At 42.3% G+C, this 26,722-nt stretch overlaps 1 protein-coding gene across 3 annotated transcripts in view; it reads left to right on the top strand.

Moving 5' to 3' along the window:
• The first annotated feature begins 3,038 nt into the window (after positions 1–3,038).
• fhl3a (four and a half LIM domains 3a) overlaps positions 3,039–26,722 on the top strand; it is a 28,574-nt gene continuing 4,890 nt past the window's right edge. For 2 of the 3 annotated variants that reach the window (XM_085802390.1, XM_085802391.1), the window contains exons 1-2: positions 3,039–3,239; positions 26,017–26,189. In XM_085802390.1, coding sequence (XP_085658516.1) covers positions 26,034–26,189 — 156 coding nt within the window. In that variant the 5' untranslated portion in view covers positions 3,039–3,239; positions 26,017–26,033. Of the gene's footprint in view, positions 3,240–21,442; positions 21,447–26,016; positions 26,190–26,722 lie in introns of those variants that run through there. The other variant, XM_085802392.1, reaches the window with a different exon arrangement.

Genomic DNA, 26,722 nt, shown 5'->3' on the forward strand with positions numbered 1-26,722 from the left:
TAACCAAGGAAACAGTGAGGGAGTCATCAAACTATTTCTCCCATGATATATTGACAAGCTTCTATCCTCTAATTTGTTGCAAAGACTGACAGGACCACGCCTCAGAGTGTAAAATTAGAGTTTATAATTAGGGGGTTTTGGGGGAATAGACGGGTCAGACCAGAACAGATCACACTCGTTCAGTCATCACAGGACCATGAGAGACAAGAGTCACATGGTTGTTATATAAAAAAAAGAGTGGATTGAATGGGCTATTTCATGTGTAACATTTTGCAGCTGCGTTTCCCTTTAAAAACTTATTTAAAAAAAGATTCAAAAAAGAAAGAAAATATAGCATTGTTGTCAAATCCAACAAAAATGCAAAATTTACATAATCTGGTTCATTGCTTTTAATTTCCAGAGTACACAGTGTTTTTGTGGGAATTTACAGATGATGAGTAATGTTACTCTTAAAACCCAAAAGTATGATTTAAAAGTTTTAACCCAACAATGGTGATGTAGTACCACAGATTTTCCAGCCTGTTACTAGAGAGGCTGGAAAACCAGTGTCATTTTCCATGGAATGATTACATACTTATTTTTTTGTCTTTTCTTACTTCCCTCAAAAAGTCTTGCTTCAGTTCCCATATTGACGTTGATGATTGATGTTGTGTGCAAAATTTTGTCTAATCTTACACGTATGATTGCGATTGCAAATAGCAAAGCAGCTCACACACACACAACACACTTTTGGGTGAGTTGACTTTTCTTTCCAAACAAAACAATCTTAACCCTCAGATCCTGTTGGCACATTTTTTGTACCATCTGATTTTTAATTTGGCTGTCATTTTGGCTGTGATCATGCTATAATGTTCGTAGGTTGCAGAGAGGTGGCTTTTGCAAGGTAGTTGCAAGCTCCAGCAAACTATAAGCAAACAAATCAATGTTGGCCCTGTTCAAAGGCAGACATATGACTGTTCTCATAATAGTTGGAGTAAATAAAATTATTTTTAAAATTTTTATTTTATTGCAGTTTTTCAACATTTTTATGACGGATATTAGCGGTCCCTCACTAAAACAGGCCATGAAAGGGTTAAATTATAAAAAATATTGATGAAATTACACATCATTCATTAGAAGACAACTAACCCTAAGAAACAACAAAAAAAAAATATTGTAATACCTATACTTTGACACTTTGAAAACAGGGACATTTTTTGTCCCTATGAGGAGAACGTTAGTGATTTTTAACAGGATGTGAGGGTTAATAATCGAGAGATAAAAAAAATAGTGACAACACTTTAACTCTAATTGTCCTATGTAGCTGGGTGTGTGTGTTAAAGGGATTGATGTTTAGGCTATTTGATGTGGGGTTGTGTGAGGTAGAAAAAAAGTGTGCAGTCCACACACTGTATAAAGCTCCTCGAGTGTTTATTATAGATCAGCGTTTCGATCACAGTGGATCTTCGTCAGGAAGTCAATTTTGTTTTTTAGTCCTGCACCTGTAACACGTTTCAATGTGCTTTACCCCACTGTTGTGTTCTCAGGGCTGTGAGGTAGCCACACATAGTTACTGGAAGTACATCTGGATTTAGCTCTTTCTTTGACCTGATTTTTTGTGCACTATTTTAAATGGATGACATACAAAAAAATAATTATTGAGCCCTATAAATGGCTTATACATGAATTGTCTTTGACAAAGCCAAACTAGCTGTGTCCCCCTGTTTCCAGTCTTCATGCAGGATGCTTCCAAAACTTTCACAGAATTTCTTTTAGTCTGGTTTATTAGTTGGTCTCCATGATCAGTAGCTTTTTGGGAAACACTGAATTCATGTAATAGCTTTTGCGTGACCACAGTCTCGGTATCAGCCTCTAAAAAATGTCTTACCAGTCGTATTCTAGTGTCATATGGCAGATAAGGCTGAAACACAAACCACAAGTATAGTCCTTGGTGACTGGTTGGCTGGATTCTGGTAGGACAAGCATGAGAGGCAGGACAACAATGCCATCTGTCATACAGGGTGGCTACTTATGTCAACAGTACTGTTTTAAGTACTACTCTGGACACACGCTGATAACAGCAGTGACTCAAATGATCAGATGTAAGGTTCCTTCCATGTGTGACAAAACAGCAGGCAGCTGCATCCAGATAAACGTCACTCCCATTGAGTCAAACATCAGGACCGAAGACAACGCTGTAAAATTGGGAAGTGAAATTTAACCCTGTTAGGTAATGTCAGGGAGGACATAGGTCGGTCAATAAGGGTCACTTAGGAGCAATACAGATACAACTGTGGGTGTTAGAGTGAAGCTCAAATGTCTCTTCGTCAGTCTCTCCAATTAAGGAAAGACAACAACTAAGGGACCTAAAATTGACCAGTGTGTTCTCTATGAAATATGTGACCCTGACCTTTTCCTGTTTCAGATCCATCTTACTCAATCCTGAACAAATCCAGACTCTACGCCTTCAAAACTTAACTATAAACCAAGAGTGTTCAAACCCCACAGTGCTTAGTTGACCCGCCATGACTTATTCAAAGGTGAAACTTCACTTTGTCTGGATAATAAACTCCAATTTTACTCCACTGTAAAAGCAAAATTATTACTTCAGTTTCAATGTTTCTTAGGGAGGAGTAGATCCTCTAAAATCAGTTTGTTGTGGGTTTTTGCAATAAATCTGGATTTTTTCATGAAATATATAACTTGACTATGAGATTGATTCATTCATCAATGGAAAATGAAAAAGAAGCACAGAAAGGGAGGCAGTTTGGCGGATTACACATCCCCACACAGAAACCTTTTAAGTGACAGGACCATCCACCAATACTCACCAATAACACTCAGTCCTGTTCAAATACCTTGGAAACAGCCGGCAGCAGGGCACAGAGACTCGGGGCCCTGCCCTCCGCTGCACGGGCTTCTCTCTGCCCCCGTTTGAAGTCGCTGGTGAGAGGGAGGGAGGGAGGAATGTGTGTTTTTTGGGGGGGCGGGATCTTGTGACTCACCAGCAACTTCCTCAGTAGTAGGACAAAAGTAGCCGGCAAGCTGCATCACTCTTCGCCCGCAGAGGTTTGCCTACAGTCAGAAGTAACAAAAAGTTTTACAGCTGGCGGGCGACGCTCCTGAGCCGCCGGAGTAGCGACCTGCAAACTGATCCCAGTCCTGATCTGAGCGACAGAGAGACTGCTGACGGAGAGAGGGAGGCGGGCTGCCGCTGTCAAGTTGCTAAAGGTGTCTCCAGGCTTCAGACAATACTCCTGGTAGGACTCTTTTCTTTTTTTAATAGCTACATAGGCTACCTTGACTTTTGTTCGTGTTCAGCTCTAGTGGAGCTCCACAGAACAATGAATGAAAAAAAAAAAAAAGTGTTTCCAGAGTTTGTTAAAAGTTAAGATTTTGCATCCCTATGTCATTAAAGCATACCATGGCATAAAGCAAAGAGACTTCAATGAGAAGAGATGTCAGAAAGAAATCTGTTAACTTTGAACTGACTCTAGTCAGTAGTAGTCTAGTAAAACAGTGTGAATCCATGATGAATGGAAATGACAGTGTGTGGGGGGAAAGCTGTTGTCTCAGACCAGAGTTGGCCAGAATCAGAAACAGTTTAAAAGACATTAAATCATATTGAGGCTCGATCATTATTTAGCCTATATGATTGTTATAATAATTATTTCTTTAGCACAGCCTAATTAGTCGTATTAGGCTGTAGTTTATACAAAAATTATGATTGTATTGTGCAAAAATGTTGCTCTCTAGTAAAAAACCTTTGAGGGTAAAGATGAAAGCAGGCGTGGGCTTGACAGCATGACAAGCCTTAATACTTCACACCTTAGTCAAACACGCTGCCTGGAGAGAAGCTTGCAAAGTAAAATCCTGACAAAAGAGGAACCACTTCCTGTGACAAGTGAGGAGGGGGTGGGGGGCAGGGAGTCTGGATATTTTCTGTCAACCTGTGTGTTTTTCTGCTTTTCCTTGATCATGCCTTTTCACTGTCACTCAAATCACAGTCTCACACCTGCACCCATGTCCCTCTGTTATTACAATGTGCACCCACACACATACAGTAAGGCAAAAAAAACAAAAAAAAACTAAATAAACATCCCTTCAGCGAAAGAGCAGACCCTATTGGAGCGTGTGACCCACTGAACTGTGTGGAGGGAGGATTAAAGAGCTACAGTTGTGTGACAGAAGCTCCCAGCTGAGCAGTGTGTGAAGGCCTCAGAGAGCAAAAGTCCCGCAGGCTAAACTTGTCTTTTCTTCGGCGGCAGGAAGTGGGACATGGCAGTGTGCGTCTGGGAAGGGTGTGTCTCTGCTGCAGCCTCTGGGGTTGTTTGGGTGTACATCATGGCTTGACATTGCGTAGTAGTAGCGTCATCCTCATGGCACGGGTTTGGTGTTTCACCTGTTGTGTCATCTGGGCACAGTTGGGAGCGGTGGGAAAGTAAAATGTTGGATCTTGCCAACGGGGAAGAATTGCTCAAGATCACACCTGTTCTTTTGTGAATGTTTCACCTGTTGGTTTTGATACTAGTGCAGAGCTGCTTTTCGGCCTAGTGGACTGTTCACATGTTTTCTCTTGGTTCTAAATAAAATAACCTTTTTTGTAGTGACACCATTATCGGAATGTGTAAGATGGTTTGATTTAGATGAAGCTATCTTTTGGCCATTTGAGCACAGTGGAAACAAGCTGTAAACAACACAACTCAGCAAACAGTTGCTAATACATCCGATAATGGAGTAACACTGGAATAAAGTTGTGTCTCTGGTAACCCACAAGAGTCAGTGTAAAACTCATTCCCCTTGTTGCTATTTTTATTATCTCCATTAACTCCAGAGGAAACTAATCTGGCGCTGTAGCTGCTAAATTCTCCACTGTGTTCCTCAGCTAGTTGCCAACTTCTTCTGTCTGCTGTTTGATGCTGGGCAGGTCGTCCGCAGCGAGCAGGCTTATCTGAAATTTGTTTCCGAAAACGACTTCCTACCGCTGCTGCTGGAAACGACAGTGATGAATGTGATCACAGGGAATTAAAAGAAAGAGAGAGAAAAAATTGAAGATGAGGGCTGGAAGGGGAAGCTGCAGTTGTGTGATAACTTTCACATTACACAGAATCACTTGATCTGTTGAAATATTGACTAGTGGAACTTACGTAATCATAAACCACATCTCTAACTCCATTTACTCTCCCAAATAGTAAGTAAATACATAGGCAGATTTACAACAAGGATGAGAATCTGAAAATGTCTTTTATATGGTAAAACAGCTTGGTTCCTTTGGATGTCATAGCTGTGACTAAAACTTTGGCTTGAGTAGTACAGATCTGATGTCAGGCAACAGCACAGTTCATTCCAGCAACTCTCTCTTCTCTCTGTTGCTGCAGAAATTACACCTTGGAGGAATTTGGTGTCTGAGGCGTCCTGCTGGGCTCCCTCCACTGACAGGTTTTTTTTTTTTTTTTTGCACCAACTGTTTGCCGCAGTGCAAGAAATAATCCCCCTAGCAGCCAAAAGCCAGTCATTTTGGCCCAATTAGCATCTGTGAAGTTTGCCTTGTCAGAGCCCACGGGCTGTGTAATGTATTTGTTTGCTTTCTTCCTCTTCCTGTCTCCCTCTCTGTTTCATTGACCATGGTCACATTCTTCAGAGGTCTCAGTGTTTTCCAAAGGTTAGCCCCGCGTGGTGGTTGGACCCCGGCCAGTTCTAAACTACAGTCTGACTGCAAACTAAATGACTTGGACTAGTTGCGGCTGGTTTTATGGGTTGGCATCGCTTGAAACCATGCCAACGATAATGATGGAGAATCGGCGGTCAAGTGGTTGCAGGTGGTTAGGGAGCAGAATTTAGATTTGTGTTGTGTAGTGAGTAGTTCACATTCTACAGCTGTCTGTCTTTCCATGTCTTTCCATGGTGTCTCATGGTTTTCATGCTGACTTCCACTGATGATTTTTCGAACCTGATGGGTTTTCCCTCACCTGCTCCTTTAAAACACGTTTGGTCAAAGCACATCTGAAGGATTCAGGTTGTGTACCTAATCATCGACTGCTTGTTCATTTCCTTTTTTGTATTTCGGTGTCTAGATTTTTGTGAAAAGTTTTTACAGTCTGAACATTCCAGTGCAGCTATTAGGCTGCATACCTTGTTTTCTTATTCATGTGGTTCCAAGCAGGATTAAAAAAAATGCAACCCAATCCAGCTTTTAGCTGTTCAGACTGATTAAAATAACATCACATCTGTGTTACATGTGAGACCAAAAAAGGGAAATTGGAACCCTTTCTGCTTTGGTACTAAGAAAACCTGTCTGGCGCGCAACCCTCCTGCCCGTCTCGGTGAAACAGCATCGGACATCTTGAAGGTTTGTCTGTATATTTTCCTCACAATTTCGATGTTCTCTTTAGTTTCTTGTACGTGCGGCTCCACATCCTTCGCCTCCGTAGTCAGCTCCCTCTTCAATAGGCTGTGGGGGCGCGTGGCTGGCAGCAGGAGCGCGTCTGCATTCCCTGAGTGGGGGGAAGTGACCTCAGGTTTCCTGCGAGGGGATGGCCAGGTGCTGTGGTGTTATTGTGAGGGGTGCAAGACTTCCTCCATGGATGCTTTGTTGGTAAACGTCTGAAACTTGATCCTTAGAGCTAGGGCCCCTGTGGGAGGTAATATGCCCCCCCCCAACACACACACACACACACACACACACACACACAATGCAGTCATCCTGCTTCGCGCTCCTTCCCTCTTCTCTCTCTTTCTCTCATTGCTCCAGCCTTAAGTTCACTCCATTTGAGTTTTTATTTAAAGAGAATATAGGCATTATATAGGCAACAGAAGGGTGTTAAAGGTAACTGACTCTGTGCTAATGGGGTAATTACATTCCTTTAGGGGTGCAATTACAGGCCTATACCCACTACTTACCTGCTACTTTCAAAGCAAATGCTGTTTTCAAAGGAAATACCAAATTGTTAGCACAGGATTGCAGATCCCCTCTGACACTCACTACTTTAATACAAACTAATTATAGATTCTGAAAGAATATGTTTGCCTCAGTTTACCTTTCACCTGCTCTGCTGCATCGTGCCTCTGTTATATTAATTATACACTCTACTAATGATGCCCCCTGTACCTTATCAGTATTTCCTTTACACTTCCCTACATGAACCAGATGTTGTTTGGGTGCACGAATCCTGTCGATTCACTGCTGCATCATCATGTTATGAACCTGCGCTGAAGAAATGTGTGAGTCACACCATGACTGTTTCCCTGCACCCTCGCCTTAAGGGAGGAGGCTGAGCGTCATGCTTCGACAGACGTGTATGGCATGTACTGCTCACAGGACGTGATGAAAGGAATGCTATGATGAAAAACGCAAAGCGGTTACCAACTCCTCCATCATATACCGAGCCTGCCTCGGTTTGTCTCTGGGATCCCAGATAAACCTGTCTGTGTTTCCTTAAAACTCCCTCACCTCTACAGTTCGTTGCCAATCTTGCCAAAGTGCGTGCAAACCCTTCTCCAGAATTGCTCAACGTTAATCTTTTGCTCAATACAGTGGCACCCATAAAAGATAATATCATGGGAATAGACAGTACAGTTATGCAAAGGGAATAAATGTCATAAAAGTCCATAAATAAGCGGGACAGCTGGGTATATTTTGTCAGCAAACTGGCCTCGGAAACCAACTAAGCAACTCACATCAAGCAGCCGGGTGAGGACTGAGAGGAAGGCACACATTTAAAGTCTGTGGACAAATTGCAGTGGTTTTTATACAACCGGTAATGCGATGTGTATTATAAATTCATATAACTAATGGTTATGTTGGGCTGTGGCTAATGGCTAAATCATAGGATAACCAATGTTTAATGGAGCCACTTGGGGAGAAGAATGTTGGGTGAAGAGAATTTCTGCAGCACATGAGGTAATAAGATGTTATTTCATTCTTATAGATCTCTGCTGAGAGAAATGAGAAAGTAACGAGGCCAGCTAAGGCTTACACTTCGCACTGTGACACCGCATCTTCATATCTGGGATCAGACAGTGATCTCCGGCTGTTATTGAATGAATCACTGGGCAACTGACCTGCAATTATCATGACTTTCCATCAGAAGTGGATTCTTATTAAATTTCTGTATGTGTTACTTATTGTAGAATTTAATTCTAAATCTTTGATACTGACTGACACCCCAACCTATCTTGGTATCTTTGAATCAAGACTGGAGAACTTGAGAAAATCAGCCATGGTGTGCGTTAGACCGCAGTAATCTAACAGCAATGGTCTGCCTACACAGAACTGACAGAGTGGTTTTATTTCAGTGGGAGCAACAATGTCGTCACCCTTCCCATTGGATGTTCTTGCACACTGGCTTAATTTGGCAATAATTTGAGCCCATGTGGCACACAGTCTTTAACCACACAGTGATACACAGCAGGCCTCAAACAAGGCAGCAATGCCCGAGGCTCAACATGTCACCTTTCAAAACAGTGAAGACCCTGGAGAGAGCTGGTCGTTAACCAAGTATTTCCCCACAACAACATGCGAGCAGGATTCTGCCCCTCACAGCAGATGTCTTGAAGAGCTAATGAAGCCTTGGCTCTGTGAACGTGTGTTGTTTGTTCCAGCACTACTGTATCCCAACCTCCGCCCCCCTACTGTTGTGGTAGTTGTGTCTTTATATGGCTAGTAACTTCAGTTTGCCACAATGCCAAGTGCATTAGTGTTGATTGCTTCCCAAACACTTAATAGGGTAGGCTCCCACATCTGCAAAGAATGAATCCAGACTGTGACATCATGGCAGAGGAAGTGCAGTCATGAGAGTGTGGGTGTATGGTAAGGTGTTGGTGTTGAGTGCACGCACATTTCTATTCAGATGTGCACAAATGTTCCCTGTGTTGCACAATCACTGTCTTCCAGGGATGAAGCAGAAGGACCGGCTTGTTGGACAGCATGGAAAGCTGTTACTTGTTCAGATTAGATGTGAATTATCTTGTCTCTGATAAATACAAGACTGTTTATTTGGAGTGCAGCTGTGAGTGAGAGCATTCCCCTTGCTGAAAGTAAACACTGTTAAGATGCCTGCTCTGCATGATGAAACTAGCAAGCGATCAAGAATGTGACTCCTAACCCAGAATCTCTTACACCATCTCTGTCTCATCATCATTTTTTTTTTCTGCCCACTAGTATTCACAAGCACACACACACATACACACTTTGTCGTACCCTCTTACTTTTGTGTCTATGGCTCTGCTGGAGAGACAATAGTCTCCACAGAGGAGACAGGCTGAGGCAAGCCAGACTCTCTACATACACTGAGGTGTGGGTTTGTGTCAGTCACTGGTTTGTACATTAAACTGTGTACACCAATTGTGCCCATTTCAAAATGCACAGAAGTGTGCGCTTGGCACTGCTCGGGTACACTTTGGCTTTAATTTGTAAAGCTGTCAAAGTCACACTGAATGGGAGCAGGAGTTGAGCAGGATGTTTCTTGGCCTCCTTCGCTTCCCTGTCTTGTCTCACCTTCATGGGATACTGACCGCCAGCCCTCGTACGGTGCCTTGGAGGAGCCATAAATGGCAGAAAGTGTCCTTGGTGTGGCTATAAAAGGACGTCAGCTCCTCGATGAGAGGTCGATGGTAATTTACAACCGGGAAAAGTAACAGAGTGAGCTAAGGCGGGATTTCTTGGCTGAGAAACAGAACGAAAGGATGTGACGGAGGCGAGAGGAGTGGTCCGAGTGCAACATTATTGCCCGCAGGCGTGTCTGTCAACGGGCTGTCACAGAAAGGCGTAATCGCGGATAAATGCAAATCCTCACTGTGTATAGTTTTCTCAGCATGCGCCACCTCTACATCTCGGAAGAGTTTCTACCAGAGCGCAGAAATTCCAGCGACTATTTGCCCTTATCACAACAAATGTACACAAGAGAAAGAACATGTTGTGACTCCCCTGAAGCATCCGGCGTCAGCGCTCACTCACTTTGTGTAATTAAAGTTCTTGAAACTGTTCCACTGATACCATTGTAGTGAAACACTGCTTTGTTTGACAGCGCGTTCACAACTGGCAGGTCGTATTGAGCGCAGGATGTTTGTAGTAATCCGACGTAACTCAGTGCAGAGTGTTTAAATTCAACACAATTACCAAATGATTCACAGACCTCCAGTACCAGAAAAAAATACTATTGCTTTGCCTACTTGACTCCTGTTTAGTATAATAAATTATTACTTGTGTCTTTTCACTTCACTACAATATGTACTTCTTGGCTCCTTTTGCATATTTCTACTATCCGAGCAGCAAAACATGGTCTTACTCCACACAGAAACTCTGCTCTATTTAACTTATTGAAGCTCTAAACAGTCACAAATCCAGCAAGCATTACATTTTAATAGCTTTGGATTTCTTTTTTTAAATATACAGTATGTTCTTTTATTATTATCATATGTTCTTTTATTATTATCAGTCCTGTAATATTGCTGCTGTCTGAATGAGCTGTCATCACAGTTCACAGAGATTACAAAAACACATGCATAATAATCACAGCTATATTTAGACACAAACCCTACGCAAATCGTAGCCATATAGAGCTTCTGTCTCTCCACCACAGCTGAAAAAGCAAAGATGGGCACACGCAAGAGCGCTTACTGCCGTGCATGTGGTATAGCAATAGGCTGCATGTACAGATGGTACAGTGAAGTGGAAGAACAGTGACTTGGTGTTCTTTTGTAACAATTTCATTTCATTTGATGGGGAAAAAATTACAGATGTCTGGACCTCATTGTCGTCAATGGTAGCTCTAGCTGTATGAAGAAGTATATATTTGTGCACTGTTAAGAATTTTCCTGTAAAATAACAGTAAAGAACTGGCAGCTGGGTTACCATTATGATACTGTAAAATTTACAGTTTTTTACTGTCATGGAAATTTACAGCTTTTTACTGTTAATGAAGAAAACAGTATGGGACTGTTTTTTTATTATAAAAAACAGTAAACAACTGGCAGCTGGGTTACCATTATGCTACTGTAAAATTACATATGTGTTACTGTTACTAAAAACTACAGTTTTGTACTGTATTTGAAAATTACACTGTGTACTGTTTTTTAAGATTACTTTAACAATACTTTACAGTTAACTGATTTGTTTAAAAATACATTATCAGTCTTCACAAAATCTACAAACTACAACAAAATAGAAACAGAGCAGCATGTAATTGCAATATGAAAAAAGCACAGCTTCTTAATACACTTTGACTTTTATTTCAACATGAATTTAGAATCTCCACATTCAGACACCTTCTTTTTAAAAAGACGTTACAGACAATTGAGCAATAGATAAGTCATAAATTTACAAAGCTCTCAGATGTGTCTGCCCTTTGTATCCTCTTGTAATCTGCTATTGTAATGTGGTCTATGAACATAAAAATCAAAGAAAAGCCACAAGTCCAGAAAAAAATATCCAAAGTCCTGACCTCAGACAGTCAAAAATATGCCAGAATGAAACATTCAAACAGTTGTATGTTCAGAAACAGACACAAATAACTTGGCAAGAATGACAGCAAGGGACTTTCAACTCTGTAAAGGAGAGAGAAAGAGGGTGAGATTGAGAGGGAGAAAGAATTAAAGCAATGAGACAAGATGGTCTGTGTGTGTTATGGGATTGAATAATCTCACCTAAATGAAGTCCTGCTGAAATTCCATGAGTCTTTCAGCATGTGGATACAGTACATGTGGTTTGACTGCTGTCATCCTTTTGCTTGTGGTGCTGGTGCCCCATCCAGCCTTTGGTGCCTCTCAGGGTTTATGAAGCACCTGCAATTAATAGTGTCTCATCAGACAGTGGGAAAATCATTGCACATATTCATTAACAACACAATAAAAAGCAGCAAATGTTAATTTAGAATAGCATGCTATTGAAAAGATGAAAAAAACACATGTTATAGTGAAAATACCTGACGTTTGGGTGAATTCAAGGGCACAGGAGGCATCTTCCTGGTTGAAGATAGAAGGTGGAAAATAAGGTGGGTTGGATTCCCTCACATACGACATGGCCCTCGATGCTGACCATCCAGCGCTGAAGTTTCGTGTTGTTTACCTGAAACTTGACCAAGAATTGCCCTGGTAAATTAAGATGTGCTCACTGCTTTCACCTGCACATTTTTGCAATTTGCAATCAGGCAGACAACACTACAGGTCTAATATTGCTGTGACTTTTCATGTACCCCACATAGGCAACTGAGGTGCATATACCTGACAAAGAAAAGATTATTGAAAACTTGACCATGATTCAACAAACAGGAAGCACCGTGCAATATGAACAACAACTCACAAATACTTGTGATCAGTAGCGCAGCAGCAAATAGTCTTCAGTAGGCCTATGTGTAATGTCAAAGAAATATGTCAAAAACTGTACCGTAAATGACGCTCAAAGAACTCAGCAAACATCTTATGGATCATGAGCCCCCATAGATTCATTAATTAATGGCAAACATGGTAACAACAACAGCAACAACAGTGGTCTTATACTGACTAGAAAAAGTACTAAAGCACTAAATTTCTGAGCTAAAATTTAAAATCTGGAATAACTCAGAATGAACAGACCTCTTATGTTGTGGTGTGTTACACCATTAAGGCATTATATGAATGCTTCATGAATTCACTTCATCTATCATCTGTGAAAATTTAGCTAGCTACCGAATCATTCTGTCATGACATGCACATTTGCAATAGGCTGATGAAAACAAACTGAAAACACTGCCAATTTACTTTGTACCAATTTACAAATGAAATAAAACTGCTACTCACCAAATAATTTGCTAGATGGGGGTGGATGAAGGGTCGACAAAGAGAGGAACAGATCCGGCTTCACATGTGTAGTTTCGGTTAAATTTCCCACAATGCAAAAAATACAACATGATACCGTGACTTAGATGGTTTAGATGAAAGATTAGCGGTTAAGTGCTGTATATTAGGAAAACAGTATAGTTCTGTTAAAAGAACAGTAAATTACCTAAATTTAACAGTTTTTGTTTATTTTAACAGTAGAATGATGTATTTAAAAATAACAGGTTAATACTGTTGGAATTCTGCTGTAAATTCACAGCTTTTTCTTACAGTGTGTGTGTGTGTGTGGAAAAGTCTTTTTATTCTGCCATTCGAAACTCTTTTATCATGTGGAACATCACTGAAGAAACCATAGTAATATGACTATGGCAGTCATAAGTCCACGGTCAGGTGCTGACTTCACTTCTTGCAGGGAACCGTAGCAGTGGCGTACTGCGTCTTATCTGAGCATTAAGAGGCACCGTGTAGTTCTCTGTAGTAATGTCTGGAAATGAAGCCATCTCTGTGATGCTGGGAGAAATGATGTGACAGATACAGACCCCCATTACAACCAGCAGCTTGATGTAGCGCATATAGGTCTCGGGCATTCAGCCAAACCACCTACACTGATGGAGCTTGACCACATTTGCAGCAGCAAAGTGCAAATACAACACATCCCTGCCACCAGTCTACATATAGGCTGCAATACACATGGACATGAACTACTATGCGCTGACACAACAGAAAGCATAATCAGTTTAAACAGGCGGCCTCCCGCTCACACAAGGAGATACCATTAGAAAGATGTTCAGACTGACCAGATGTACTCATAAGAGATATTATATATTATATATTATATCTCATAAGGAAAAGAGAATTCCAATTTTGTGAAATTCTAATGCCCAACATTAATTAAATCCAGCTCAGATGCAAGAAACTCATTAAGACCAGACAGAGTTTTTCCCACCTCACCCAAACACTGCTAAAGAAGTTGTACATTGTGTTTACTTCATTCCTCTCAAAAGTCTGGCAAACATCACTAAGTTGTTTTCTCCTTTACTTTTCCTGAGGTCCACCATACGTTTGCAATTCCGTCCATGCTTTAATGGGCCTAAACATTCAGCTTCAAACAGAACCACATCCAGTGTTGGCAATGGAAATTAGATCAATGGGTAAAATGGGGGCCAGACGGTGAGCAAAGCACAGCAGAGGGCCAATGACACAAGCACCATGACTTCACTGTGGAAGTATTCACCCCCCCGCCCTTAAAAACCCCCATCCCTCATCCCGTTGCACGCTTTCTCAACACTGGTGAGTGGAAACTGTTTAAGGTTTAATGATTGCTGGAGAAAGAGTGGAAGAAAAAGTGTCCCATAGTATGAGAAGTCATGCATAAAGACGATCATTAGTCATACCACGTCATGCTTGTGGTAGTCGGTCAGGGGAGCATTATTGTGCCTCTGCACAGCACCCTGTGTAAATCTGTGCCATGCAGCTTTTAACCTTCATCTACTTGCACCAGTGGATTCTGTGAGTCTAATAATAAAGGCAGAGCTGTATATCCCTTTAATTTACACGATGGGTGACATACATTTACACTTCGTTTGATGGATGAAGGGGCCGTGGAGCCACGGCGAGAACCTGGTGCCTGTGTGTCAGCTATCATCTCAGTACGTATGTGTGTCTGTTTTGTGTTCACCGCCGTTCTCACACCCCTCGAAGCCAAGAATACCGCTGTATGTAAAAAAAAAAAAGAATAGCAGGGTAAAAGCAGAATGAGGTCGAACAAGAGTCGGACGAGAGTAGTGGTTAATAGATTGAAAGCGATAGGCAGGTCTGTTTGGGGAAGCAACATAATTCAACCTCGCTATCAGTGTTTACCAAAGCACCTGTTTTCACGTCTTCTCTGCATTTAACAGCTGCAGCTGGGACTTTGCATTTTATCACCGATAATGAGTTAGGTGGAGAAGATGAATAGAGTTTTGCATGGCTGCATGATAAAGAGATCCCAGTATGTGACGCTGTGAGATAAGGACCTGACGGATTGCAGCTCTCTTCTGGCAAAGTCGAGAAACTAGTTATAGGATTTCTGAACTCACAGCTTTTCCCAGGACTTTAATGAACCATAGATAAATACACAGAGATCCATTGTCTACCAACAGGAGTTCTGCTGTTTGATACCAAGGCTAATCAGTTTTTGGGGAGTTTTACATCTACCAATCCTAGGTCGCACAGCCAAATTCAATTACGGTGGCAGCGTGCGTGGTTGCAAAAGCTGGAAAACACGAAGAACTAGTAACGCACAAAGGCACAAGGTTTGAACCTGGACTGGAGGACAGCAAAGAGGAGGAGATAAGGGTAGGTGGGTGTGCGGCTGGGGGACGTGCAGAGGTGAGGGTGGAGGCAGTCCTGGATACATGGCAGCATGATTTATGGACACCTTTGAAGTGAGCTCATTCCATCCACACGGCCTGCCTGCTGCATTACAGAGCTGGGACATTCTCCTGGCGGTACGGCGAGGGGGGATAAATTACCCCTAGGTCACCAACCTCCACTAGTGTACCACTCACATATTCACTTCAACCAGGGCATCTGATGAACACGAGACTCACCCCACAGTCATCTATTTGTAGGTCAAAGCAACAGGGAGAATGACAAAGCGGGGAAGGAGGTGGTCCCTCTCTGGGATCATAGAAATTGGGTCAAGAGAGATATGTTCCTATACAGAGCTAGTTTTCAATTTCGCCTCATTGTGCAGAATTATCAGGGAAATTTATAGTATCTGCAGTTGAGTCTGGATGGAAACTGATTTTTAATCATTATTTTCAGTTTAAAGCTCTCTCCGCAGTAGTCTCTAGTAATGATAACGTCACTGTCTGACTACGTAAAGCTTCCATCTTCTGTTCTGTCGGTGAGGAGTGAGGACTAAAGAGGGTGGCTTGGCAGGAGTAAGTCCCAGTTTGTCATTCTAGTTTGAATTCATCATCCACTCGATGTGTTTGGATTGTTATTACCCGGATCTTACCACTCTGTTTGAAACTCATTTCCTAAATACGTCAAATTGTTTGATCTTATCAGCTTCATTTATGTGAGCAAGAAAGCAGGGGGTTGTGAATATGAGCAGTAATTGCACTCGACGGGAAGTCCCCACAAAGAGACTTAAACAAACTGCTGGAGTGTGTATGCAGCTGCTCGCCGTGTCTGCCCTTCCTGCACAAGTCACCCATTGTCCCCCAGTTGGGCTGCTGTGTTTATTTTTTTGTTTGATTTCTCTATCTACCCTCAGCTTTGTGTGTTCATGGGTGGGTGTGTGTGTGTTTGTGTGTGTTTGTGTGTGCATGCATAATACTGTGGGAGTGTGCCTGTTAATGCACGTGGCTGCAGGTGTGTTTGGCTCTCTGGGACTTTGTCCGTCTGCAAGACTGCATCGGTGTGTTTAGACATAATACGCCTGTTTTTCATTGTGACTGTGTGTTTGCAAATGTGTGCGACCGTCTCTCTGAGAAGTCCCAGAGATCTCTCTGTTTGGGGTAACAGGAAGAAGCACAGCGTGTGTGCACACTGACTTGGAATTGTTGTCAATCCCATATTGGTGAAAGGGATCATTGCCCAGTAGGAAATGAACCCATGTTTGGTTCTCACAGTAAATATCAGAGTAAAGGAGGAAGACATTATGCTTTTATTACAGGAAAGTGATGCACAGGGATGTTTCAGAGTTCAACCATTACTGTCACTTCTATTTTTAGATCTTTGGTTTTATGCCGTGGAATTTTACAATGTTTTACAACGGCGCAGTTGAGAATGCACGAAAAATAATATGCGTTTAAAATTGCAAATTTACTCGAAGCAAGTTTCTGACCTGATTTCATCCATGTGCAACGCAGGCTCTGTTCTAGAAATAGTCAGGAAGTCTAAAGTCATCGACATGATCTAAGTTTAGGATGTACGAGTGTGATTACTTTTCAGTTTCCTGATGGGTTCGGTATGTTTTTGTGGCACAACACATCAGTTTTCATTTTGCCAGATCACCCTAAATAAAACACCGGGGTTGTGCCCTCAGTCAGCGCTGCACAGGATGAAACAAGAGCACAACGTCACCACCAAGAGGTTTATGGTCTAGGGGAATGAGGGCACTGTTTACATGTTGCCATGGAGAAGGGAAGGGAAAAAATGGCTGGATATACTGGAAATGACTTCTAAGTTATCCATCCCAGTCGTTTCACATTTGGCAGGAACCGCTCTGTTTTCTGAGCCAATGCTTTTTTTTTTTTTTTGCTTTTTTTTTCTTCCTTCATATGAACCCGTCTTCTCGGGGTTACAGAGTCAAAGAGGGAGAGGTGAGGTGAGTTTTTTGGTGTGTTGCGGTTGTGGGAGATAATTTGTGCAGCTGTCGTTAAGAATGTGGATTGCTCTTACTGCTTACAATGTATAACAGCCATAAAGGCCATATACGCACAGTGATTGGAAACACCCACCTGCTTATAAAAACATGCTGTTTAATATTAATGTCAGGGTTGTATGTTTTTCTTTTTAATTTTTTAAAAGAAGAAAACGCCTTCTTGTCTGGGCATTAACCTCAGGGTCAGGTGCCATCACTGCAGCCACGGGCCACAAGTCTGAATGAGTTATAAATAATTGCTTGCAGTTGTGGGTGTGTACTGCACAGTTGTGTGTGGCTGAGATTGCTGCGTGTGCAGTCTGTGAAACCTAAGCCCAGCTCCTTGATGTCCTGGCTAGTTGTGCTGACTCAGCAACATGAGGAGACCACCTGGGACTGACCAGCGGCCTGCAGGAGCCACTTTTGGGGTTTTTTTTGGTTCCCACATAACCTTGGTGCTCAATACCAGTGGGTTGGTTAGTAACAGCCATGAAGCCATACATGGCGTAAACCAGGGCATTTTTACGTCAAAATGATGATGCAGCTTTCACCATGGTTGCTTTAACAGCTGCTGTCATACTTTAGATAGTAATTTGAAACAGTGCAGGATCATAGTGTAAGCAGGATGAATTGAATTTGCATTAAAAGTCCAAAGGTCATCAGCTGTGCTAAGACCTTCTAATACATTTGGCTGCATATTTTTTTTTGTTTTTGAGATTCATCTTAGCAGGAAATGAGAGTGGCATTCCTTATTTTCCTGTTCCAAAGTAGGAGCACAAGGGCAACTGATAAAGACAACTGACAGTATTTGGGTTTATACCAAGGCCACAAAGCCATTCAACACACATTTCTAGTACAAAGTTTAACAATGAGCACATAGTCATAGCAGGAAGAGAAAAAGGGGAAACACATGACCAATTTTATATCATATCAAATAGGGTCAACGGAGTCAAAGCATCCTCAAAATCCTGTGTCATCAGTTTTCATGCACTCCAACCTCACAGCAACAGCTCAAAGGCACATGCCTGAAATCCATATCAGGACCTGTGTAAATCAATGGAGGACAAACTGGCTCCTAAATCTTCTGGCCGCAACAGTTGAGAGCATTTTGTTTTGTTTATAAGACGTGGTCCAGTGGTAATTTTCCATTGTGATGACTTGCAAGGCCTTTGCTGTGTCTGCACAGACGCAGAGACACAGACATCAGATTATATTTTGGTTATTCCACTTAAGATATTGCATCAGAAAGGCACTTTTTCAGTTCTCCCTCTCCTTTTCAGTTTCTCATGTGCATACAGCATCCTCTCCTGGAGAACGTACTCGGACATCATGAGCCACACTTCTCAGTATGGTGAGATTTAAATAGAGACATGGCTGTGGTACACCACACCTGGGTAGGATGTGCAAGGCATGGTGTCTTTCAAATAAAATAAATTCATTCAAACAATCCCCAAGTCCATAGTCCTCAACAAAACAAAGCAGGTGACGAAATTGAGGTGTATGTCAACTAAATAGGTCAGGGCTTTACATTTCAAAGGGATGTCCTGTCCCCTGGGATCCCAGGGCTGAGGATGAGAGGGAAGATGTGAAGATATCAGGATGGTGACTAGGATAGCCATTTTTGGGCACAAATCTGCCCCTGGGAAACTCTGCAGTTAAAGGGGTTCCTGGGATTAATGGCTGTGTTTGTTCTAAGAGAAATAATATACAGCGTCTCTCATATGGCCGCTCAGAGAGAACAACCCTTCTTGACTTATTTATTCTTAAAGTGGCCACACCAAAGCACCCAGCGAGACCCCCAGAAAATGTAACTGTTACCCTGTGATATTTCAGCGCCTTCCTTGTGTTTCTTTTTACTATATACTGTATGCTTATCTTCGTGACAGCACACTTTTGTTCAGCAGGCGTCGACTTTCAGTCTTTTTGAGTACTGGCTGGCTATATATCGCACATTATTTGTAACTCCCATTGTTTCTACCTTCCGATCCTTTCACCACACTGTTTACCACCTCAAAGTGTATCCAAAGATCAGCTAGCACACTGTCAAGAATTTCTTTCTTTTTTTGAGTTTGCTTTCAAGATTTGCTTTCTCTTTTCTCACTCGAGCTCCAGTTTTCCCTCTGCCATCTAAACATTTACCGGCAAATACCAGCACAGAGAGAGAGAGAGAGAGAAAGACACCCTTTCTTGCATTCTCCAGGCAATGACTCTCTCAAACCTCCACTGGCACACAGGAGTTGACTGCATAGTTTCCCCAATGCAAACCAGATGTGAAGCACTAATGTATGGCAGCTTTTTTTTTTTTTTCTTCAAAGGAAGACAAATGTAGGCCAAAAATGTAGTCTTTTGGCCATCCGCATCGAGTGATATAAAAATAAATTCAGATTCATTCCTGAGTTCCAAACTTTCCCTCACGGTGGTTGGGACAGTACTGTGTGATTTGGCGTAATTGCGATGTTATTGTTTGGTGTCAGTGGAGTATTGTGGAACATTGGGATTGAGACAGGAAGCGGATAGATGAGATGCGACATGCAGCATTTTGAGCCGAGCTTAAGGAGGTTCCATCGCCTGTGGAGTCTTTCCCTTTGCTAGCACGTCCTCAGGTCTCACTGTGCCAAGTAAGTGTCAGATCATGACAAATTTATGTTTTAAGTGTAACTAAACATAACATCAGCGGACGATGTGCTGTACTTTTGTTTATCTTTTGTACACAACATCACTATGTTGAATCCTTTTAATAATTGAGTCCACAAGGTTTGACTTACGGTCCTTTCAGGGCCAGCTGCTGCAGCTTTTCCCCTAATGCTGCAGTGTGCACCACGCAACAGATTCAAGGCTAATATTAAAAGACATCAAGTCATATCCCCCACACTTGCATGGTATTAAAAGTTGCCAAGAAGGGACAAATTACAAAGGCTGTGGTGACATTTGCTGCTGCAGGTAGTCATTTTCCTCCTTCATGTTTATGATGTCGGCTTTCATTTGAGCCCTCTGTCACCTCCCACTGCACACCAGCCGGTGTTTAAATGCTCAGGGACAATAACAGGTTAGTGTTCCAGTGTCTGGTCCTACAGCCTCTACTCTATCCTCAAGTCTGACCCAGGCTCCCACAGGAGGAGCAGTCTCAGGTGCCCCCACCCCTCCTCCCGCCCCTCCTACCACAACTCACTCACCGATGTTCTTCAAAGAAGCTCAGTGGATGAGGCTGTCCTCTGCAGCTTCCTGTGTAAAGGCTCGTGAGAATGTGGGTGGCCCAGTCTCTGCTCTAATGGAAGACTCATACTGGAGCCACTGGTTGTTTACCAATAGCATCTTAGCAGTGGCTGAATGCAGACCCCATAGTATAAACTCTGATGACCGCAGATTGCCCAAAGCCTTAAATATCATGGTTGTGATTGCAGCCCTGGTTTTTCTGGTTAAGAATCAGTGTCAGAGCTACATAAATAACATAGTCTTTAACTACAATGGAATTGCATTGTACTGGATTGTTTGTTTAAATTCTTTCTTAACATTAGAATTAAAATGTTTTCTGCATTTCCATAACCAGTGCTCGTAAGCTCGTTTAAATAAGCACATCTGTTTATGAATGGGCTTCAGCATTATCTCTCCTTCATGAGCAATTTCCTCCTCTTCCTGTGATAAGATTCATTGCCTCAGTGTGTCCATTCGATTACTGGACTTCATTTATCTGATCCAGAGAAAGCCAGCAAGAACAGCACACCAAGGATTTGACTAATATATAACAAATATATTTCAGGGTCCAACTCCCATGTTGTTTTATTGCAGCCTGAATGATTTTGTCCACTTTAGTCAACGCTCATGAAAACAATTAGTCATGTTGATGTATGTGGACAGAGTATGTGGATCTGGAAGCTTCTCCCAAAGGACCAGACCTCAGTTGCCAGTCCCTTCAAGACAAACATGACTGTAATCCCTCTGACATTGTGTCATAAACACGAGTTGTGAACCATAAAAAAAGTATTTTGCAATTCATGCCTTTGCCTTGTTGCATTAGTCACCGAACGGAAAGTCTTCATGGGGCGCTGAGCTGAAGCTGAATATGATCAGATGACATTTCAATCAGGATCTTTTCAAGTGGCCACTGGACTGAGACAAATGATTTTTTTTTTCTGAAGTGTGTTTTTGACATTGTACTTTATTTTTGATACGCTCAACCAGGCCCTCAAATGATATACTTAAGTGTCCAGTGCTGTATTTTTTCCTCATCTCAAACCCAGCCAAGGAGCTTTACTGTGTCTGGAAGATGTCCAGGCACCAGACAGAGAGCAATGGGATGGTATGTGTTTATCCAAAAGCAGCCATTTCACTTTTCCTCTGATTTGATTTAAGACTTGTCATTGGTTTAAGATCCTGCTCCAGCATTCGTTTGCCTCTAAATGTCACCTTCCTCAGGTTTTTTTCCCCTCTTTCTCTTTTTCTTGTCCCGTTCTTGTGTTTGATTTCTCCTCTGTTCCTCCATCACTCTCTCTGGGACCTGTATGAAAGGAAACAGTCATGTAGGCGACCTGCTTAACAGCACACTCCTTCCTCTGGTGTGTGAGTCTATTTGCTGCCAAAAGATCCAGACAGTTAAAGGTGATTGAGTGGCTTTTGTAGCCTCTACTTTTTTTTTTAAGTAGATAAGACCTTACTATTCACAGTAAAATCCACACTTGTTAAAGTATCCACTTGGACATAAAAGCACACAAGTCACAATGGCCGTATAAACACTGGCCTAATAAATAGAGCAGTTGCTCTGGTAATGAAATGTTCTCTTTTTTCCATCTGACCGTGTTGCTTGTAGACCTCATAGTAAAGCATATCACTACTTTTGTACAGTTCCCCACTTGGCAACAAACTAAACCATTTTAGAATCGTCTGCCAAGACATCATTGGCAGACTCTGATGCTATTTCCACCACCAGTCCCGTTGTGTTATCAGGATGGATACAGTTGCACCACTTCCGCTCTTGACTTTTTTTTTAGGATAGAGATATGACATTTCGACACTGACCCTGCAATTGTCTAACCACAAAATATTTTTTGTATTGTAAAGAAAAGAAAAAAACAGACTTATTTATTGTCCCTTATTGTCCCACACTGTGAAACTGTGATAAAAACAACAGCTGCTCCATTCCACTCAACATTCAGGGCTTTTAACATTTCAATTGGAAAGGGTTTCATATCATTATGGCACTATTCATTTACAAAACTAAAAGGTGCACTGAAAAACCTTGTGTCTGTGTGTCACTGTGGGGGGGACTGGAGAGCTTGCAGGTTGTGCCGACTGTTCATTTGGAGTCAACCAGAGCGTAAGCAAAGTTTGGGCTGGGGATTAACGGGCCTGCCTGTGGGAGTGGACTGGACAGGGTATCTGCTAGCCCTCTAGTAACCAACCATGACTATGTTGCCCAGCAACAGCATACAGTCTGCTTGTTTGCATTGGTCTGCTGCTCTGTGTTGTCTCACAACTGACCCTGAACTTCAACCCCCCTCCCCTTTTGTCAATCAGGACGGGTTGTGATGAATAGCAGAATGCAGCCTTGGCATTCCTCTACTATCTTATAACCGGATGTGTGACAACAAAACCAAAAGTCTAAGGAAGATCCAAGGTTCATCACATCCCACAGTGTTGAGGATGCGAATGGAATGAATAACATAATGAGGATTTTGGTTTTCATTCATCCTTAAAGAGAAGATACTGTGCCTTTTATGGCAATCTGCACATTAGAATTGGATATTTCTTTTGTGAAAGTGGATATTTCATCATGTTGATGCCACTTAACTACAAGGCCAAAATACAGGCGTGTCACAAACAGTAGGATTCAATTCATGCTCTGAAATCCCTGAGCACACACTGCTTATTTCATAGCAAAGTGACCATCTGTTTTGGAGATACCTTACTTTGAACAGACTGATGAGTTTCTGCAGGGCCTGACCCATATAGCTGCATTTCATATATATTTTCATCTCTCAGATGAGCTCCCTCTGGATCATTAAGGAGAATGGAATGCACTGTGGCCAGTATTAAACAATGATCCCTACTCTCTGCTGCAACAGTATCACTAACTCAGTGCAATATTTCTGGACCATTGTCCTGTGTGGAGACAGTGGTGATTTCCTTGAAGCCCACACTTTTCCCAGGGGGTAGAATTCAGTCACAGCTTTGGTATTTGGGAACGTTATTAACCCAGAGTGGGGCTTTTAGTCACTGGGTCCTGGGCAAGAAGGAGATGGAACTTTGCCGGGAAGCTAGTATATACAGTAGTAGATACAAAGCCCTGTGAGAACTGGCCTCTGGACTAGAGTTCACTGTGACCCAGATCCAAGTCTTCTCTTCTCTTCTCTTCTCTTCTCTTCTCTTCTCTTCTCTTCTCTTCTCTTCTCTTCTCTTCTCTTCTCTTCTCTTCTCTTCTCTTCTCTTCTCCTCACCCCCCCTTCCCTCTGCTCTTTTCTTCTCCTCTCCTCTTCAATCTGGGATAGTCGGTTTTGGGTCAGCAGTTTTTACATGCAGTCACGTCTTAGTTCATCACTCCAGGGGTCAGTGCACTGACGTCATGCCCCTCTCTGTGAGAGCCCGTGCCATCAGGAGTTCATTCCAGGCTCTGTGACGGCTGTAACATGAAGTGAAGCTCCCTGAAATGGAAACACTACAAGACCTGGAAGTCAAAACAAGCTGCTCTTCTGATTGGTAAATGAAGACAAATGTATGTGTCTGGATTCAGTCTCATGTTATCACCTGGGCTTTAGTGAGCTTTCCCTTCTTTAATCTTATCTGACAGCTCGCAAACTAATTATTGTTTCACACACCGCCACACCTCACTGGAGAGGGGAGTCATCCAAGGCTGCGTTGGGCTGCAGCAGTGTGGAAGTAGTGGGTGTGTGATCGATACCAGGTACAGGGATGTTGGCTGGTTAAGACATCTGTGTTTAGATATTCATCATCTTGTCAAAGGACATACTGTATAAGTTGAGTGACCTACTTTCTGCAGCCTGTAAGTCAGTGGATATGTGGATAATACATATGAATTGTGGGAGGGCAATAAACAGCTGCCTGATTTGCTTTGGAAATTAAAGCTGACATCAGACGTCATAGCGCTGCCTTCCCAGCTTTATGAGTCATGCCTCGTCTCGTTCCCTTTTACCTGGCAAGCAAAGGCAGCACATACCTGCCTGGCACTGCAGATAACATTAAGGTCATCGTGCTCATTCTCAGCTCTATACTTTTGTTGATCTAATCTTTGACGTTGCGGTTCTGTGGGCTGATGGCTACAGTGCTGGAATCTTTCTGACGGATGGTGTGTCAAATGTACAGAAATGGAGTCTTGCAAGATCAGCACCTTACCGTACATTAAACAGGCCAACCGCAGCTGCTTATTCTGATATTTTGCCATAACCTCCAGATGGATACTATAATGTGAGACATCAGATACTTAAGATGTATCCATTCAGTCATTAGATAGAGAGATATGGCAGTCTGGTGATGCAAGCCAGTGTATACACATGGCTGCAGGACTGTCAAGCATTTACACTTTCTAATTTATGTCTTTAGGTCATTGAAGGGAGGCTGGTGTTGAACAGCTGGTGCGGTGGTGAACTTTCTCACCCCGGCTCATTAAGAGCTTTTGTCTTGCAAAGGGCTGAGACAGATGAAACATGAGAGTCCATCGGGACTAATGTTTTTTTTTTCATGATAGATCCTGTGTAATTTGGCTTCTCCTATGTTCCTTTTTGTGTCACCCTGAGATTTTGTATGAATGTGTGTGTGTGTGTTTTCCTGCTTTCTATATGCGTTGTATTCTTTTTGGATATGATAGGTAGATTTTACTGCATGTGAGTGTACTAGGGGTGTAGCACAGGCAGCATGGGACACATTTGAAATGTGATTGATTATCATATCAGAGGTGACTATTATTATATATCGGTGGGAACCAACAGCCAGCAGCGCTCCCTGCCAGAGGGCTGTATCACTTATCACTGGGCTTTCCTCCAGCCATGCTGTAATGTTTTGGCAACCTGATATTGTTGCCATAATGCCCTCACAATATTATTCTGTCACTTTGTTGTGTGCTCAGTCATGATCAAGGGGCCTGTCGCACAGTGAAAACCATGTAGTGAGACTCCTGTATCTGTATAAGCATGTTGCTGCAGTTGCATCTTCAGGCTGAAAGGAATCCACTAGCGAGGGAGTCGTGTTCAAACAGCTTCTAGTGTCTGTGCTTTTGACACACACAAACACCCACAATGGGACTTTATGGGGTTTCGGTAACTGTTGGTGGTCGTAACTCAGACATAATGTATTGCTGCCTCATAAATATTTACAGGTGTGTATGATGCCCGGGCTTCAGTCTTAAGGGAGGCTGCTCGGTTTGCGTTGGCGCTTTTAATCTGGAGGTTGCAGAGTCAAGGAGTTGACAGCGACAGGAAGGAGTTACTGAAAGAGAGAAAAAGTGACAGCTCCCTCTCTTGTCCCCTCCCTCTGCATCCACTGCACTTTCATCACACACCAATAAAAGTTAATAGGCATTTTTGCACTGCCTCTCATGGCTCTCTCTCTCTCTCTTTTCCTCTGTCTCTCTCTTCTCTCTTTTTCCGCTTGCTCCCACTTGCACTGCATGCTTTGTTTGAGTTCAAGCTCATTGCTGGTACAAGCCAAAGTATTTACAACATAAATATTGGCAGTGAAAGTCTATACTGATGCCCAACGTTAACTGCCTTACCAGAAAAGGTGTCTGTATCAAGTCTTCTCTCTTTTTTTTTTAATGCACACCACTTCCCTCTGGTCGTCTCCTCTCTCCTCTTGTCCTTTCCTTCCCTTGTGTTGGCATTTGTGTTTTAAAATGGTGTTGTCTTCTTTCTGTGTTGCAGATTTGCAGAAAATTACAATGGCTGACCGTTTTGACTGTGATAACTGCAAAGAATCCCTGTACGGCCGCAAGTACATTCAGTCAGATGACAGTCCCTACTGCATCCCCTGTTACGACAGCCTGTTCTCAAACACATGTGACGAGTGCAAAGAACTGATCGGCCATGATGCAAGGGTAAGGCATTCCTTTTGAAATGATTACACATGCAAGTACATGCAAAGTTTAAAAAAAAAAAAAAAGCTTTGATATTGATAAAAGATATATGTGTGGTTTACCAGAAAACATTTCAGTGTAGTTTTACATCTCCTCAAGCAACACCAGGTCATATCAGGGAATCAATCAAAAGAGAAGCTCAGAGTCTGACTCCTGTGTTTACTGAGCAAATCTTGCAAGGTGGGACAGTGGGTCCAGGTGCATGGACCCATGCTTGTGACTGTGACATCACAAAGTTAAGATGTCCTTACAGCTTGTTTTAATGCTCAGTTTCTGAATACAGGCTGTGTGTATTAGCTTGTTGGTACTTTCACAGTATTGATGTAGAACCTAAAACCTGCTTTATAATCAAAAAATACACGGGAATGTCACTATACTATATGGAACCTTTAGAAGAAAAAAAAAAGGAAGATCTGGTAACATTTATTCTCTATTGGCTGGAATAAATCCCATGTATGACCTCAGCCTTTCCACAGTGTGAGCAACATATTAGC

Source organism: Trachurus japonicus, chromosome 16 (assembly GCF_045865225.1).
Source record: "Trachurus japonicus isolate A0001 chromosome 16, Traja_1.0".
NCBI classification, from domain to species: domain Eukaryota; kingdom Metazoa; phylum Chordata; class Actinopteri; order Carangiformes; family Carangidae; genus Trachurus; species Trachurus japonicus.